The 18,462-nt window shown below is 40.0% G+C and overlaps 1 protein-coding gene across 1 annotated transcript; it reads right to left on the bottom strand.

Moving 5' to 3' along the window:
• Positions 1 to 1,697: 1,697 nt before the first annotated feature.
• On the bottom strand, positions 1,698 to 5,883 carry LOC115662834 (protein ACCELERATED CELL DEATH 6-like). Its single transcript, XM_030584925.2, has 3 exons — positions 5,111 to 5,883; positions 3,084 to 3,598; positions 1,698 to 2,524 (listed from the first exon to the last, which is right to left on the bottom strand). Exons 1-3 carry the CDS (start codon positions 5,868 to 5,870, stop codon positions 1,775 to 1,777), a joined length of 2,025 nt encoding a protein of 674 aa, XP_030440785.1. The 5' UTR covers positions 5,871 to 5,883; the 3' UTR covers positions 1,698 to 1,774.
• Between the last annotated feature and the right edge of the window lie 12,579 nt (positions 5,884 to 18,462).

The following is an 18,462-nucleotide window of genomic DNA, read 5'->3' on the forward strand; positions in this document are numbered from 1 at the left end:
AAAACGGGCCTGGGAAAAAAGAAGAAGCTTTGGTTAGATTGATTCAACTGCGAGAAAGTAATGTTGAGGACTGGTTCATACTCCCCATCGACAAGAATGCATAGTAGTTTGGGCTCGGGTCCATGAATAGCTATTGGGTATATATAATATCTTTTTCTTGTAATTGAGAAATGTAACAGAAAGGTGTAAGGTGCTAATTATAGTGAAATCACATGCTAAATGTAACCCTAGTTTAAGGGTGAATCAGGATAAAACCTTGTGTCTCAAATTCTCTTTCTCACTTTAATTCTCTATTTCCTTGTGATTGTCTGCCAAATCCTAATAAGTAATCTACTATCACTTTTATGGCTCTCATCTCACGGCTTCATACTTCTATCTATTCTACCATTTATTAACTCATAAAGCGCTAGCCGATTAATTGTGACTTAATCTAAGAACCAAGATTTGGTGCTTAAAAAAAACACCTAGTTCAGTGAAAGAAACTCTTGAATATTGATTTGATTACAATGAAAGATGAATGATTGTTTATAAAGTTAGATAGAAAGATATGCTCGCATGAAAAAAAGAAACTTTTATGAGTCGAGAAAAAAACAAAATGAACTATTTTTTAAAAGAAGTTAACTGTTTATCAACAATTTGATCAAGAAAAACTAATGTCTTTAGCAGACTTAATTTCTTTTTATCTTAGTTTTAAAAAATGAAATTATTTAGTAAGGAAAAACTAAGCCGATCAAGAAAAACCAATTCTGCCAAAGTAAGAGCCTATCGACAAAATAATATTTAGAATTTAAAACTTCATATATACGTGAATAGCATTATTAGTAGGGTTTTGGGAAGTAAAGTGTGTGCATGACATCTTCTCTATACACCACAATAATGAAATGCATATTAAATAAGATAGATATTGTTGGTACAAATTGTATCATTTGACAATAACATCTTATAATTCAAATTTCTCGCCCTAAATTAAATTTTCATATAATAAATAAATTTAGAACGATAGAATAAATCATTTAAATTTGGATTTCATTAAGTAATATTCTAAAAAAAAATCAAAGAAAAATATACAATAGTTGGTTGGTTTCAAAATGTAAAAGCACCAAAGTACAATTTGAAGCTTAAAACATAAGTGGAGAAACAAAAGATAATTATATAAAATCTGATATTTGTTTGGGAGAAAAAGAAATTGAATATTTTTTGAAAAAAAAAAGGGAAGAAAACACTAGTGCTGCCATGGAGGGCGTCAAGCTTCCAAATCGAGAGCCACACCACGCCTGTAGAAAAGGAAATTGGACTGGTCCGGGGTAAATTGTCCTTGGCCAGTCTAGACAAGCGATTTCATAAGAGGCGAGCTTATACATGTTGAAAACTAAAGATTTGATTTCCAAGCAGTGAAACGGACGAAATGACCCACTCATTCATTCAACTAACAAAGCGTGTCGCATGACGCATGAATCATTGTGATGTTTCGTTAAATTGCAACGCAATTGTTTTGAAAACTTAAACTATTTAGCCCAAAGCATAGTTTAGTTTGAATACTTTAATACTCCTCTTTGCGAGTAGGCCGGACTTTACTCCAAGTCTAAAATATGAGAATACATACCATGTGAAATATTATGGAACTACATATAACTATTCTAATAATATGAGCTATTAAAGGAAGAGATGGTTGAACTTAAATACTTTTAACAGTCTTTTTTAATGTAATACAATAGGAAAGCAAGTATAGAATTAGCCAAATCCACCAAGGCAAATATGTATCTGTTTCTGCAAATCAATCTTCACGGCCACCATCCAGAGGCGGACTAGCAGAGGTCTTCCTCGCCGTTCTGTCCTCTTTTGTGTCATCCAAAATGAACGTCTCTCGAAAAATATTAATGTAAGCGTGAATAAACCAGTATACCAGAGGACGGATAGGATGAAGGTGGTTCCGAAAATAGATGAAGCAGCCTGATAATGGAACAATGAACATTGAGAATAAAGCGCCTGTGATGATGAGGAAGAAAATGGATCCCAAAATTAATATCGTTGTGGCAAGCCAAGGGAGTTTGCCAACGGTCAAGGTGACACCAAGTAAGAAAGCGGCGGACATTGGCAGGAGTGCAATTGATAGTAGCAATCCTGCAAGCCGACATGAAGCTGTTGCTAAGGGGATGCCGGTCAGGTACGCCAACATGAAGCCAACGACCGAGGTCATTGAGCAGAACATCGCGAAGGTGTTGCAAATTGTGAAGGCCTGGAACATTCTATTGTCCAGCATCGTAGCCATGCCCCGGTAATCTTTGGAGGCCGGGTCTGAGCCGTTCAATCCTCCGGGAATTGCGAAACCAGCTGTGAAAGTCACAGTGGTCACAAGCGTTGCCACCAACAACAAAGTATTGATTATGTTCCTCACTCGGCCAGGCGCTGGCAAAATTTCGTCCGCGTCCAACCTTGGAAACTCTTTATCTCTAGCTTCCGGCTTAAGTATGATTAGATCTAATCTCTTATGTGACGCGCCCATCAACAGTGTGAATACCAAGGCCTGAGATCGGAAACATATGAAAAGGAAAGAAAGAACAAATTGTCAGCGGTAACGGGAACGAACTCTGGAGTACTCATTTAGAGGGAAACTTTTACTTCTAAAGATGCAGTGTCTGCTCAGTTTAAAGAATTAACACTAGAGTAACAAGTTCACTGCAAATGAGAAAAGAGGCATGAATGAAATGCATAGGGTTCACCTTTGTCATAGGTTGACTTACTGATAACGTAAGGACTATGCTATTTTAAGAAAAAAAGATTGCAACATTGACAACCCCTGATCTTATAACAATTTATCTCAGCATTTGTCAGAGATATTCACTTTTTCCTAACCGCGGACATATTCATGGGCAAAATTTAAGTACCTCCTATGAAGGCTAAATTAGAGACTTGTGCAATATTAATCCTAAAGGAGTCTCGGCTATTCTAGAAAATTGATTAATACTTCCATTGACTACTAGACATAACGATTTGAATACGAGATCTGCGCTTAACTAAGGTATTAGACTATGGAAATTTCTAGTAAATTGATAAATAAAATAGTGACTGTTCATGTTACCTACCGGGCGTAACCCTCTCCGTCGGTCTTTTACAGCAATGTCGAGAGCAGCCAAGCGTTGGTGGTTGAGAAGGAAGGGGTTAACTCTTTCATCCAGCAGAAGATGAATCAAAGCGGAGGGTTGTAAATACTTCGCTGCCAAGTGTGAAGGTGTATTTCCATCGTGATCTCTTTCATTTATCAGCATCCCCAAATCTGGATGTCCGAGTATATATGTAACCGCTGAAGCTCTCCCGTATTTTGCTGCCACATGAAGAATGGATTCTCCTCGGGCATTTACCAACTGTGATACCGGAAGTAGCTTCTTGATTAGTGCAACATGACCCATCTTGCTCGCAATATGAATGGGAAGATCCCCATTCATGTCCCGTTCTCGGGCCAAATATTCAGTTTCTGGTCGTAAGAATTTGAATACTCGGCGCTTATTCAAGAAAGCTGCTAAATGGAACACATTACCGCCTCTGGAGTCGATCATTGCAAATAGCTTCATGTTCCATTCGAGTATCTTGGCAACTAAATCTGGGATCAAAAGCTCCAAATTAGGAACCACATCCGCATAAACATGTTACACTGGTTGGGGCTTGGTTAGTTTTGATGTATTTTAACCCATATTGGGGTAAAGACATCTTGGACATAACCTTAATCACTATTAGGATTCATAGTCGCTAATGTGGGATTAGATTGCATTGGTGAAACTAATGGTCATAATTTTGATCAAATGCACCCATTTTCGGTTCACAAAATTATAGCTCTTCGAGCTGTGAATCTCGAAGCATTATGACATTCCTTCTCTAGCATGATGGAACACGACCTCTGAGACTTTAGATAGATTTCGAAAGGATCCCGTTTATGTATTTTGGAGAGACTTTAGACAAATTTCAGACCATTTTCGTCTGAAGCAATGCGACATCGACTTGTACTAAGATTCTACTATAAAAATCTTACTTAATGACATGGCAATTTATACGGCATTTCCATGTTATGAAGTATCTATGGAGTCCGCAAATATAATGTGTAGGAAAAAAAGGAAACGACATTTAAATAGCTAGGGCAAGATCAAGAAAAGGAGAATGATCTTTTCCTATTATGTTCGTCAAATTTTGGCAAGTATAAAAGCAAACTTATTCTGTTGTCGAGAACATTGCAATAGCCTCCACGGCACCGCACCGAAATTCCCATTAAAACTCCCCCACCCTCTTTAGACTGAACGTATCTTCTTCGTAAAGGTCTACGGCACCTATTAAGCTCAACTAAGAAATTGCGTATTTACCAAAACTTCTGAGTAAAAACTAAGTAAAAGATGTGACCAGAATCTCTTTCTATGGTTTAAAAAAGTACATTTTATATATAAATCGCAAATTACGGAAAGGAAAAGGCTCAGCCAAAACTTCTTCTTTTGGCTGAGCCTACTATGTATTAATTACATAATTGGTCTTATCTTCTCGACATCGCTTAGGTTGTTTAATCAGTAAAGTATGCATATTTTAACTCCACTAGGATTTGAGATGGTTTTGAGATTGACCCGACAAGTAAATTCGAAACCAGAATATGATAAATCATTTACCAAACTAAATTTACTCAGTTACAAAACTAAAGATATAATTTAGTGGAACCTTAAACAAGACCAATTGTAATCGAACACTACCATCAACAATCATCATTTCAAGCCTATCTTTCTCCTTTTGTCATTGTTAGGTCCTAAATTTAATGATTGTCGATCTTAAATATTTGCCCTTTGTAGTTATTCTAATCGAAGATCAACAATACATGAGTTATTAGTAAAATGGTTGCGCTCGTAAATTTAAGCAGGTGCATTATGTCCTAATGGGAATTAATTTGTTTATTAAGAGAATTATATAGCTAGTTGCGAGTGCTCTATGGGTATCCAACTACTTTAATAAGCGAGGTTTGAAATTTTCTGTGAACACCGGTAACAGATTTGGGTAAACATAGAGAGTTGTTGCACAAATTTGAGACAAGTTCAGTCTACACACAGATGGATATTTCCCACAAGCGGATTTAGGTACGTACCATAGTTACAACGCACAATGGCACCATGAATGGGCGGCATGCCTTGTATCCTCGATGGTTCGAGCGAGAGCGAAAATAAAACCCGAAGTATCTCTGAGTTGTCGGTGTCAAGGGCCAGGTACAGGGGACATTTCCTATCCACGTTCTCCCAGTACACGGGCTCCAAATCTTCCATCAACAAACTCACTAGGCCAACGTCACGAGAAAGCACGGCCTCGTGCAAAGCGGTGTTTCCATGTTTGTTTTTTATCATCAGGATCTCCTCGAAGTTGGGGAGGTCTCTTGCCCGGCGAATCAACATACGGGCGACTTCTAATGCCTTGGCCTTAGTGGCGATGTGGAGAGGGGTATTTCCCCAATCATCTTGGGCGGCTATGAGGTGGGCATCGACATGATCAAGCAGAAGCCTCAGGATGTTGCTCTTGCCGGTGGCTGCTGCAATGTGGAGCAGCGAACCCCACGATAGCCCCCGGAAATTGAAAATGGCAGACGAATCAGTTTGACGGGCAAGCGTTTCGATCGTGGAAATGATATCTTCGACATTGGCGCCTTTGATGACATCGGCCAGTTTTCTAGCGGCTGCGTACACTTCTGCTGGATCTTGTTGCTCCGCGGTTCGAGCAGTTTTTTCTTCCTTCATAGAATCCCTTCCATCGTCTAACATATTCAGGGAAGTTCCTCCTTCATCCTTCTGGACCAACTCCCGGATCGAGGCGTCCATGCCAACCTCCTCCTCTCCTATAGATAGCTTTACGTCCATCGAGCCCAAGCTATGCAAGTAATGTAGTTATTGCAAAGGAACAAAGGTTGTGTAAGAAGACCGAAATATAAAACTAAATACGAAGCAACGCATTTAAGCTTTTATAATAGTTATTATCGTCCTACAAAATTTTATATGGATCCGAACATGAAGTTTTCTAATTTTAAAATTGTTGCACAAAATCACGGAAGCGTGAACAAATACAAAAGATTCGTTATGAGCATTTAAGTGCAAGAAATTAATAAGACACCACGGGTTTGCGTGGTGGTTCGGCCGAAAGTACCTACTCTACAAAAAGAGATCGATAAGGTGTTCCACTTTAAACGTGCAAAATAATGAGTACTTGCATAGAAAAAATCCTCAAAAAAATGAATCAAAGCGTAAATTATAGGTTCGCCCTCAAAAAAAGTCTCTTTGTGAAAGAGAGGAGCTGCCTGGCCATGGTGGTCACTGGTGTTGCCACCACCACTAGGCGCGTGTTTAGCAGGTCCTTTATTTTGTAATGTTTCGTTGGGCCGGAGATTAGTTGCTCCTGGAATCGACTTTTTCGGCCGGAGAATGCATATATATATAGCCGATCATGGGCGATGTCGTGCGAAGTGCAGACTAAAATTACCACGGTCAACCAGTGGTAAGCGGAGGCAAAAAGGAGTGACGAGAAAGGACACTTTGAGCTAACTTGAGAAAGAATGGTATCCAAATGCAGTAGGAAACAAGAATATACTATTGATATACTAATGACATCATTGAATAAAGTGAACCAATTAAGAAATAATACATTAAAAAGTGTGTGATCGAGCATCAAGATTGAAGACAATTAGAATTAACAAAGGAAATATTAGACAATTAGCAAATGCAAAAGGAAAGGAAATATTAATCATTTTAAAAATATATATTTTACCTTCCAATACCAAAACTTGCTTCTCTAAGATCTAGAGGCGATATCGAAGGCAGACAGACTCGTTTATCCCACGAAAGATGAACCAACGCAGCCATTTTATATCACATTAAAAGGCTAAACTTCTTGTTTAGTAAATCCTCGTACACAATTCCTTCCTTGCTTTGAGTCCCTTTAACTGATCCTAATTATGTGTCGCGACCTCCCCGAACCGGCCCCGCCGCCTAAGGGGTTTGGCTAATGAATTACTAAGTTAAACCTAGCTCGAGCTCTCCCAAGCCCATACCAATTCGGGACTTAAGTTTAAGTTGTTAACATGCAAATCAATTTTATCTAGGAGTTGCCACTAATCGGTTTTTGGTGGGTCGATTAGACACCCAAGTGAAGCACGGGAGAAATGCTTCACTTCTACGAACCAGATATTCAATGGGTACGGGACTTGATTACACTAATTGACCAATTAGTGCCCTTTCGATACTTAACCCTGTTCAATTACCGCCTAACGTGTTCACACTAATCGCAAGTCTCGAAATTCCATTCCTAACTAAGCTAAGGGAAGCAACAATCAATATCTAAACCTAATATGCATAATCGACCACATGCGAAGTTAAGTTAAACGCACAATTCAAAGTGTATGAAACAAGCAACATGCAATCAAAAATGACACTAATCATGCAAAAGGGGCAAGAAAAGCTAATTCCAAAGTCCAAATAAATTTTCTAATTTTTTGAAATTTTTTTTAAAAAAAATTAAATAATATTTTTTTTGAAATATATTTTTAATATTAAAATAATATAAAACAGACCGGGTCGGATCTCCACATCCGACCCAAAAAAAAATTAATAATTTTTTTTAAAATTAAAATTTTTTTAATATTAAAAGAATAAAAATAATATAAAAATCGGATCCGGGTCGGATCTCCACATCCGACCCTGATCGAGACTGACCCGGGCGCGCCGGCCCGGGTCCACAACCGAACCGGGCTCATTTATTGAGCCCGGTCTGAAATTTTTTTTTTTTAAAGGAAAGGGCCAAGCCCGAAATTCTTTTTTTAAAAAAAGCAAGAGCCCAAAGCCCAATAAGAAAAATAAAAAAAACCCTAAACTCTAAATGCGTCGGCCCACTACCTATTCCAGCCCATTTAAATAAAACCCTAGAATCAAACCATATCCGGTTTCGACCCGCATGACAGCGGATTCTACACATGTTCTTGCCAATAGCCACGCCCGCTGAATAGAAACATTAAACTAAAAGCCCATACAAAATGAATACCTAGGAAAAAAAGGCCATATGCAGATGATGAAGAACCATAAGACTGAATTACTTGGGATGCTTGTGCCCATAAGAAATCGCGGAGCCACCCATTAATAGTGATGGAACTCTGCACAAAGTTTATAACTAGGGGATAAGACAGTATTTGTACTCTTGGTATAACTAGTGGAATTACGTTTATTTAAGGTGCTAGAGCTGGAAAGAGGAGTACTTTCTCTAAACTTTTTTGATTTCTGCTGTCTATATATTACTAATGTACTTTGCAGGAGAAGCAGATTTTTATTGGGGTAGGTTGTACAAAATTAGAGTTTATTTTTTTGAAAAATCAATTCTCTCCCTCATAGTTGCATATTTGGACCTCACAAATGTATTAGGATTGGTCTAGAGAACTTATGATATCGGTCAGAAAAGTAATGATAATTATGATCATGACATTTCGACTCCCAAATAGTCATGATTACAAAGGGTGAGCAATAGTCCAATTCCAACCCGGGTGCCAGACTAAACCGGCCAGTTCTGAGCAGTTTCCGATTCCAAGTACGGAACCAAACCGCCCGGACCGGACCGATATGTTTTTTTTACTATTCTTTTTCTCTTAAAGAGTAAAGATGATTTGGGGCAGAAGCTTCAAAACCCTAAAAACCTCTCAATTAGCCAAACCATTTCTTTCCATGATCTGTAGCTAGAAAAATAATATCTCATCTTTCATTGGGTGAATCCACATATTGCTATCTTTCTCCCAACTTTACTTCCTTTTCGACCAACCTAGGAAACCAATAGAAAAGATAAGGGAAAATGACACAAACAATCCCTGAACTTTGACCCAATCTCAATTTGGTCCATGAACTTTTAATTTGTTCAATGTAGTCCCTGAACTTTAGCCTAATATTCAATTTGGTCCTTGAACTTTTAATTTGTTCAATGTGGTCCCTGAACTTTTAGAATATGTTCAATTTAGTCTCTGAATTATTTGAAAATATTCAACGTAGTCCTTCCATTAATTCAAGTTCGGGGACTACATTGAATATTTTTATATAGTTCAATGACTAAATTGAACATGTATTAAAAGTCTGTGGATCATATTGAACAGATTAAAAGTTCATGGACTAAATTGAACATTAGGCTAAAGTTTAGGGACTACATTGAACAAATTAAAAGTTCAGGGATCAAATTGCACATTGGACCAAAGTTCAAGGACTGTTTGTGTCATTATCCCGAAACATGTTCCCTTGCAAACTATATTTGGCAAGACTATCTTTGAGCTTTGCGAAGGTGGGAAGCCCCATGTTTCTTACATTCATAAATTTGGTTGTGCTCGCTCTGTCCTTAAGAATGCTAGTGATCATGTGGGAAAGTTCGACTCTAAGTCGGATAGATTCTTGGATACTCTTCTACTAACGAAGCATATAGGGTCTTCTGTGAAAGAACCAAAACGCTTGAAGAGTCTATTCTTGTCATCTTTGATGATCCCCTGTTGAAGATTACGTTGTTGTAGAAGAAGGTTATGGAGAAGCAGAATCTAGAGAAACTGGTTTTGGAAATGCAGGCTATGCAGAAGCCGACTCTGCAGAAGGTGGCAATTAATCCTACTAGGTTTACACCAATTGCTTCTAAAAAACCAGCAGACCCAAATCAAGGCTTTCTCACATATCCCCCAAAATGCACATCAACTAGCAAAGAAACAGATCTAGATCAGCTCATTTGGAAGTTACCCGAAATGTCAAAGCGACAGAACTAGAAAAAAAAACTGTGGAAGCAGCATTGTTAAACTGTAGATTTCATATGAATATGGTGCACACCAAGAACATTAAAGAACAGAAGCAATGAGTCAAGAGATGAGAAAACAAAACCTGAAGAAAAAAGAAGGCAGGACTTGAGAAGAAATATATGGTGGTGGGACTGGAGGATGATGCTGATGCTGATACACTGAAGTGGAAAGTCTGATTGCGAAGGACTTGAGGTAAGTTTGCTTGTTTTGGAATGAGTGAAGCAAAACAAAGATGGGTTGTTCTTTATAATGAAGCTGAAAGATGGAAACTACCTGAGGTGGGTAATATCTAGTGAAGTAAACAAAGATGGCTCGTTCTTTAATTTAGGAAGACTGAACGACCAAAAGGTGATTTTTTAAGTTGACATAGTAGGTCGACTTGATCTGTTAGACTGAAACCACATTCGATTTCGAGCACGTGAAATATCATAATAATGTTACATCTTAAATCAGCCATGATAAATTATGCGAGATCTTGACAGCTCACGATTGGTGGCCACATTGTATAACATGTGTCACTATATTTGGAACATATAGACAAATTACAAAACGAAAATTTGAGCGTTGCGTGATGCTTCAACAAGGGATGCCTGGGAGGGAAGACAAGGCGTCTAAAATAATTTAATTAAAGCTAGAGCATGTGATGTACGCTGAAATCCGGGCACTAATTGACGTTAGTTAAAGTAATATCTCATTTTCTACTTTCTAAATACAATTTCTGTGAAGTCACTGGAGAAGGTGCAACGCTTGTCCTTTTTAGCTCTTGCAGTTTGGGATTTGTATTTTCTTGCATAAAAGTTAATTTTAATTTTACCAGATATGCTGTAACTAAAAAATGTAGCACGAGACATTCGAGATTAGTTCACGACGTGAATCGTACTCATGAAAGATTTTCATACTTCCACTACAAGTCCAACCATTTTAGCAGTATGGAAATCATGTATGCTCCTAATTACTAATGTATGATTTTGTCCATCATAGATCATTGGGAAACTGGCTGAGGCTTTCTTGCCGAAAGGACTTAAAATTCAGGCCCGACTCATTTGGCCTCGCCTCGATTAATTATTTTTTTATGTAATTTTACGAGGACCTGAGCATCAAGAAATTGATAGATGATCGATTTTGTATTTGTCGTACTTGTATTGCAAGTTTTTATCGCCGTAACATTATCAATTTATTTGGAAGATTTGCCCAAAGAAACAGAAAAAGGAGGCTCTACGTTCGAGTACCATCATTTTTCATGATACTAAAGAAGAGAATTATTTGCAACGTCAATCTATCAATCCAGCATGATATACTACTTGAATGTACTTTTTTACCTAAAAAATACTGCTCATAATGCCTTGATGAATTGAAACACGGAGACCCTAAAGATGTCGAAAGTTACGAACGGATCATTAAGTGCGATCTGACACGATGGCCGGATCCATGAGGGCCAAGAGGCCTTGGCCCCAACTTTGATAATGTTTACAACAACAACAATTATAATTATAATCACACTTAGCTATTCCGATGTTATATTTTATATACAAATACCCGCTCGAATTTCCCAATTTTTACCTCATTTGGGCAAGGTCCTATGCTGGGGTTTGGTGATATTTGGATTATGTGCAGTAAGGACTAGAATTAAGTGGACACATATCGTGATCTAGAGATGAAGACACCAAATGACACCATCATGGGAGTAGTTACTTGCATTCGTGGAATGGACCCAAGCCACATGTTCCTCACTCAGCTTGCACTGCCACTTCTGGTCAATGACATTATTATCTTAAGGACAAAGAAGGAAGGTAAATCGCCATTTTTGCACATGACACATAGCAATAGATTTTCCCAACGCATACCGTGAGATAAACCACATCTGAAATTAATAAGATGCCACGATATGCGTGGTGGTTCAGCCGAGTGTGTCTAATCCAAAAACAAATAGTCGATGAGATGTTGCACTTTAAAAAAGCAAATTATTATAAGTGCACAATGCTCAATCATTCAAGTATTTCCTGTTCTCCAATCATACCCAAATTCCTTCACAAAAAAAAAAACATGAATCAAAGAGTAAATAGAATTTCTTTCTCAAAAAAGTCTCTTTGAGGCTCTCTAATTTTCCGCCATCAGTTGGGCTTACTCAAAAAAAGAAATTAGGTTTTTAAATCTGGGGCAAGAAAATCCATGGTCGGGCACATCTCGTTAACCAAAAAAGTCCGTCATTTTATATTTTGATAACCCACTAAAGCTGTGCGTGCCATTCACTTTTTCATATATACTTTTGTCAAAAAGTCCGTCATATTATCTTTTAATAACCCACTAACTCTACGCGTTCACATTAAGCCAGCCTCTTTCTCATGCATACTTTGAACAAAAAGTTGTCTTTTTTGTCCCTTCCCTGTCGATTCCGACACTCTCAACCAGCCCTATTTTGTCCTCTTTCTATTTTCCCTGGCCCCAGTCCTCGTTCTTACGAAAAAGAAACAATTTTCGGGTCTTTCCTCCAAATCTTAAGCGATTAAATAAATGTAATCTGTACAAAGCTGGCAACCATATTCTAAACTCGCCTTTTTATATCGATGGAACACTTTCCACCCAAAACTTTTGTGCTTTTTTAACACACGGAACCAACATTTATTATAAACGGTTCTGGATCAAAACCATCTACATAAATCAAAGGCTTAAATTTGACCATACGACGAGACTTATAAAGTATTTCATGTATTTTCAGATAGTTAATCAACTTATACAATTCTATCTGCGGTAGGAAATTCTCATAATTTAGGAACACTTGTCCTTACCATGTACCTTTTTTTCTCAAATTTGAAAAATCATTCTCACTTTTTGTACTTGTGTTGATTTCCATCCTTAACTTTTATATAGAACAATTTGCTTACTCACTGTTGTGAATACATTTCCTCAGCATCAATTAGTGTTTTCGTCTTTTTGCTTATGGAATTGATATTTGTCTTGTCTTTCAACATTGCCCTCTTATTTTTCTAAATTCAGCCACAATGAAGACCCTCACTCTAAAAATCAACTGGCGCTGCTCATGACTAGCTGGCCTTGCCTGCCCCAGCCCTTCCTGCTACTGCCCCTCGCTGCGGAGGAGCTACGGTCTCCAGAATTCTGGAGAGAGGTTTTGATTTTGGGTTAGGCAGAGGCATAAAAGGAGAGATGGTTTATGAATTTTTTTTTTTCTTTTTCACTAAAACTGCACACGTTTTTACTACTCATTCAAAGGGAGAGTACATCATTATTTGCGATTTTTAGTGCATATACTATCTTATAAAAACCAAAGTAAAGATATGCATAGGGGGGTGGTAATATTTTCTTGTGGGCTATAATTTCCTTCAATGAAACCTTTCCATTGTGGATTTTTGTTGGAAAAAAATGGAAAATTGACTCTAATAGTCCTTAAATTTTGGTACATTGGATGATGTCATCCTTGGACTTTTATTTCATTTAATATGGTCCTTGAACTATTTCTAAATGATATATTTCCTAAATTTCAATTTGTTTAATCCAGTCCCTTATCTTTTCAGGACAAAGTCATATCAGTCCTTTCTAGCATTCATAATTATATTATTTCCCAAATTTTAGAATAACTTTTCATTTCAATCCTTCTTTCCTAAATCGACAAAAAATTATGACTCCAGGGCAACCCCATAGACTTTTTGTAGGTTCTTTTAGCGCTTGAACCTACCCTTCACTATTAGCAACTGCTCACTTAGATTTTAGCTTTGACAAAGTAAACTTCATGGCAAACATACTCAATGTCTTTATGGTGATGTATGTATGTATGTATGTATGTATGTATAACTATGTCATACTGCATCTACATGCGCACAACCCCATCTTCAATTTTTTTTATTTATAAAATTATTAGCTGTGTCTTTTATATTCGTACTTAAAATGTCACAATTTAAGTGGTTTGTACCCCAACCAGTCAAAATTGTCTGTATCGAGTATACAAAGGAATCAAAGTCGTCATAATAATATAGTCAATTGTGTACTTTTCGCATAATTAACAAGTTAAGTAAACAGTAAGTCTTTCTTTATTCATTGTTTTTCAGCTGACTACAGCACAATTTGTCATTTTCAGTCACACCGTCTGACAAATGGCCAAACACTCAACTGCCAAAACTTTGGATTTCTAACAAAAGATTAAGAGTTGATATCACAAAAAATCTCAAATTATATCGAATTGTGTTGTCAAATACTCCAAATATTTTTTACTAAGAAGACTGCTTGAAAATAGGGAGTATCAATTTTTGGAAGACCCATCGATAGGTCAAGTAGTTTTACATGCCCGGAAGGTATCAAATTTTGCAGGTCTATAGGGAGAAAAAATGTCTGTGCTAATTGACTCGTAAATTTTCATTGATTAATGAGTCATATGACGATTCAATTCCTTTTATCACAAGAGACATCATTTTTTTTTATCATTCGCGATCAAGTCGGTGTTTGCAATGGAGGTTTGTGGGGGTTTGATTATTTGTGGCTTTTGCCCCTCAGTATACAATTACCTAAATTAATAAAATGACAACATTAAACATTTTCACATAGTTCAAGGACTAAGTTGAATATGTACCAAAAGTTTAGGGATCACATTGAATAAATTGAAAATTTAGGGACCAATTACACATTGGGATAAAGTTCAAGAACCGCATTGAACAGATTAAAATTTTAGGGACATTGCATTGCATATTGAGCAAAAATTCAAGAACTATTTGTGTCATTATCTCTATTAAGTATTTAATGGAATCAAATTGCTCAGAACAATTTAGACACTCGTGTACAAAACCTTGTGACATACATAATGTCACGCCCCGAACCCCAACGGCTCGCGACACCCCTTCGACGGTCGTATTGAATGCGACGTCCCAAGACGCGTCGCCGACCCAAACGAAACACCCAAAGTCGTACGCCAGCGGAAGCGAAATCAAACAACCCAAACAATTAATAATGACAAGGGATAGCCCTACAGTATTCACAAATACACAATATAAAAAAAAGGAACGGTGGTTGAGTAGCCTACTTCACTATACAAAAGAGGGACATCCAGAGATGGAACGAAACAGCAAATGCCCAAGGTCACTCCCGGTCTCTAAACCGCACATGACGACTATCCGTCACTCCAAACCTGAAAATATTTAACAACGGGGGATGAGATAAATCCCAATAAGCAGACCCCTAAACCCCACATAGGCCAATGCGTATACCCAAACAAGTCTCAACATGCAATCTAACCAACGACAAATTGGAATACACATGGACATACTTACATCGCCTCCAATCACACACCAACACTGCATATTGGCCAAACACTATAACGCAAAAATAGCCCCAAGCACATATCACAATCATTCAAGCGCCATACACACGTGCGTTCACCCAATTCAATCAAGCACATTCCACATACACGTCCATCCAACTAGCCACGACCCGCGTAAACACGCCTCAGGTCCTTTCCTACAGCCCGCGTCAACACGCCTCAAGCTCATTCTCACAGCCCGCGTCAACACGCCTCAGGCTCATTCTCACTTTCCCATGACCCGCGTAAACATGCCTCAGGTCCAACTTTCTTTCCAATGACCTACGTAAACATGACTCAGGTCTTTTCTTGCCTTTCTCGCCACACCCGCGTAATCACGCCTCAAGTTAGCAGCCCTCCGATCGATCCGGGCTTGTCAAGCACACACACCACATAATTCAATCAATTCCATGCCAAGCACATATTCAAACCACACCTTAATAAGCTCAATCGCCAATCATCCCAATCAATTCATGTAAGTATCAAACTCATTCCCCAAAGCATCACAAGTTAGCCACATTGCACAACCATCCATTTAACACATTTCAAGTGCCCAATTTCAAGTCATGGACTCCCCTCATTAGTTCACACACCCAGCCTTCAATCCAGCCATAAGTCAGCCCCTACACAAGCCTCTAAATCACCGCAATACACCCGCTAACTCAACCATAATCAGCCCGCGCGCCACAATTCATCCATCACTCTAGCACATTAAACCCCATCTACCATTGCAAGCCCGTGCCCATATGATATGCATTAAACCAACCACGAATAATTAACGCGAATTATCGCCAAGCAAATATTGAATCACACACGAACAATCCATAATCGCGACATAAATTCCAGCACCAACGGCCCCCAACTCAGCACCAAAATCGGCCATAAATTGCCATGATTCAACCCACATTCCGACCCTAATCACTCACTCCTAACCAGCCCACATCTCAGCCACCAATTCACGCTAAACGGCCACCGAATCGGCCCGAACAGCCCCTAATCAGCTGTAAATCTCATACTAAACAATCCATAAACAAGTCTAATAATACACAAAGTCCTAGACAAGGTTTAGGGTGTCGTTTACCTCGAATTGAGCAAGGAAAACAGAGCGGGGTAGCGGAGAAATCGTCGGGACAGCCGCAGTGACGGCGATCGGCGAGGCTCTCGGCCACGGCCGGGCGACAGCGGCGGCAAGGGAGCTCCGGTTGAGGCGGCAGCAGCTCGGTAGAAGTGGGGGTGAGCAGGGGCCTCGCCGGAACAGCAGCAGCTCCGGCGGCGGCTGGCGGCGACGGGAATGAATAGAGGAGAGGGATAGCTGGCCGGAACAGGAGAGGGGTAAATAGTCAGGCTAGGGGGTCAAAAGCAACGGATGGTGGCTCCTTGCTGGGGTGCGTGGTGGTCGGATGAATGATGGCGGCGCACGGCGGACGGCGGGCGACGGGAATAGGACAGGGGAGGACGGAACAGGGGATGGGGCGACAGAGGGAGGTCTCTCCGGAACAACAACGGCCCCGACGGCTGAAGGGGGGAAGTTGGGTGGCGGCGGCAAGCCGACGAGGGCGGGGGTAGCCAGCAGCGACGGCGACGACCGGTCGGTCTGGCGCGGTGACGGCTGGCGGGCGAAACAGGGGAAGGGAAGCCAGAATAGGGGAAGGGGAAGGAGAGGAGGTCGCTACGGCGATGGCGCGGCTGACGGCGGTGTGGCAAGCTGCAGTGCCGAGCGACGGTCGAGCGGTGGACATCAAGAAGCAAGAAGTAGAAGCTCGGTCTGAACAGGGGGAGGTAGCAACGACGTGGGCGATTGGTGGGCGACCGGCGAGCAGCGGCTCCGGCAGGCGATCGGCGAGCGGCGGCTTTGACAGCGACCGGCGAGCAGTGGTGCTGAGCGACGGCGGATGGCTCAGCCAGAAGGGAAGCAGGGCAGCGGTGGTGAAGGGGAAGGAGGAAGAAGAAGAAGAGAAAAAAAAAGAAAGAAGAAAAGAAAAGAAATAAAGGGAAGAGAGAGAGGAGTGGACAGGTCTGCATGGGGAAAAGGAGGGGGCAGACGTGCGCAAGGGGGGAGGTGATCGGAGAGAGAGAGAGAGAGAGAGAGAGAGAGAGAGAGAGAGAGAGAGAGAAAAGTCAATTATCACACTCGAGTGCGATCCAACGGCCCGCGTTCAAATCCGAAATCGAACGGACGGTCCAAGAAAAACCCTAATTAATAATTTATGGAAAATGGCCAAAAGAAAATAACTAAAACACACTACGAGGGAGGTCTACTAGTCCAAATTCGCACCCGGTTAAAATTTCACTTTTCACATATCCCGGGCAATATCGAGGCTAGCTACAATAATATCGACACCGTCCAATTAAATTCGTCCCGAAACTCCGAGAAATTCGACACTAAAGTTTGGGCTCTAAATAACAGCCAAATTCGATCGAGTGCGATTCTAGCGAAATCTCAATTTTAAAAATAATAACCGAGAGTGATTAGATCCCTGACGAGATTTTATTGTAAGCACACTAACGAATTACACGTTTTATAAATCCCAAAATGGGCCGTAATTCAGAATGTCACAATTCTTCTCCCCGTACAAAAATTTCGTCCTCGAAATTTACAATCCAACCCAACTGTTCAAACAAATGGGTGTATTAGTGTCGCATCCACTCTTCGCTTTCCCATGTCGCACCTTCGGTTCCATGATGCTCCCAAATTACTTTGACCATTGGGATTATCTTGTTCCGCAACACTCGCTCCATTTTGTCCTCGATTCTTACTGGCTTTTCCACGTACGACACTCTGTCGTCCACGTCTATTTCTTCGTAATTTAGCACGTGGGTCGGGTCCGGTTCATATTTCTTTAGCATAGACACGTGGAACACATTGTGCACTTGGGATAAATTCGGCGGTAGCGCGAGACGATAAGCCAAGGTGCCAATTCTCTCTAAGACCTCAAATGGACCCACGTACCTCGGGCTCAACTTTCCTTTCTTGCCAAATCGTGACAATCCTCTCATCGGTGATACTTTGAGGAAAACGTGGTCCTCCACTTGAAATTCCAAAGGCCTACGTCTTCGGTCCGCATAATTCTTTTGGCGGCTCTGAGCGGTCTGAAGCCTGTCCCGAATCACCTTGACTGTTTCAATTGACTGCTGAACTAACTCGGGACCCGTGATGCTCCTCACACCAACTTCATCCCAACACACCGGCGTTCTGCAAGCTCTGCCATACAACGCTTCAAACGGTGCCATTCTGATACTCTGCTGATAGCTATTGTTCTAGGCAAACTCAACCAAAGGCAACTGTTCTTCCCAACTGCCCCTAAAATCCAATACACATACTCGTAGCATATCTTCCAAAGTCTGAATCGTC

Source organism: Syzygium oleosum, unplaced genomic scaffold (assembly GCF_021117445.2).
Source record: "Syzygium oleosum isolate NSW1041296 unplaced genomic scaffold, Sole_v2.1 Sole_v2.49, whole genome shotgun sequence".
Lineage (NCBI taxonomy): Eukaryota > Viridiplantae > Streptophyta > Magnoliopsida > Myrtales > Myrtaceae > Syzygium > Syzygium oleosum.

Coding starts and splice junctions, on each gene's coding strand:
- LOC115662834 (XM_030584925.2), bottom strand. CDS start 5,870: ATGGACGTAAAGCTATCTATAGGAGAGGAGGAGGTTGGCATGGACGCC. Junction 3,599..5,110: donor CATTGTGCGTTGTAACTATG/GTACGTACCTAA, acceptor TTTTGATCCCAG/ATTTAGTTGCCAAGATACTC. Junction 2,525..3,083: donor GACGGAGAGGGTTACGCCCG/GTAGGTAACATG, acceptor TTCCGATCTCAG/GCCTTGGTATTCACACTGTT.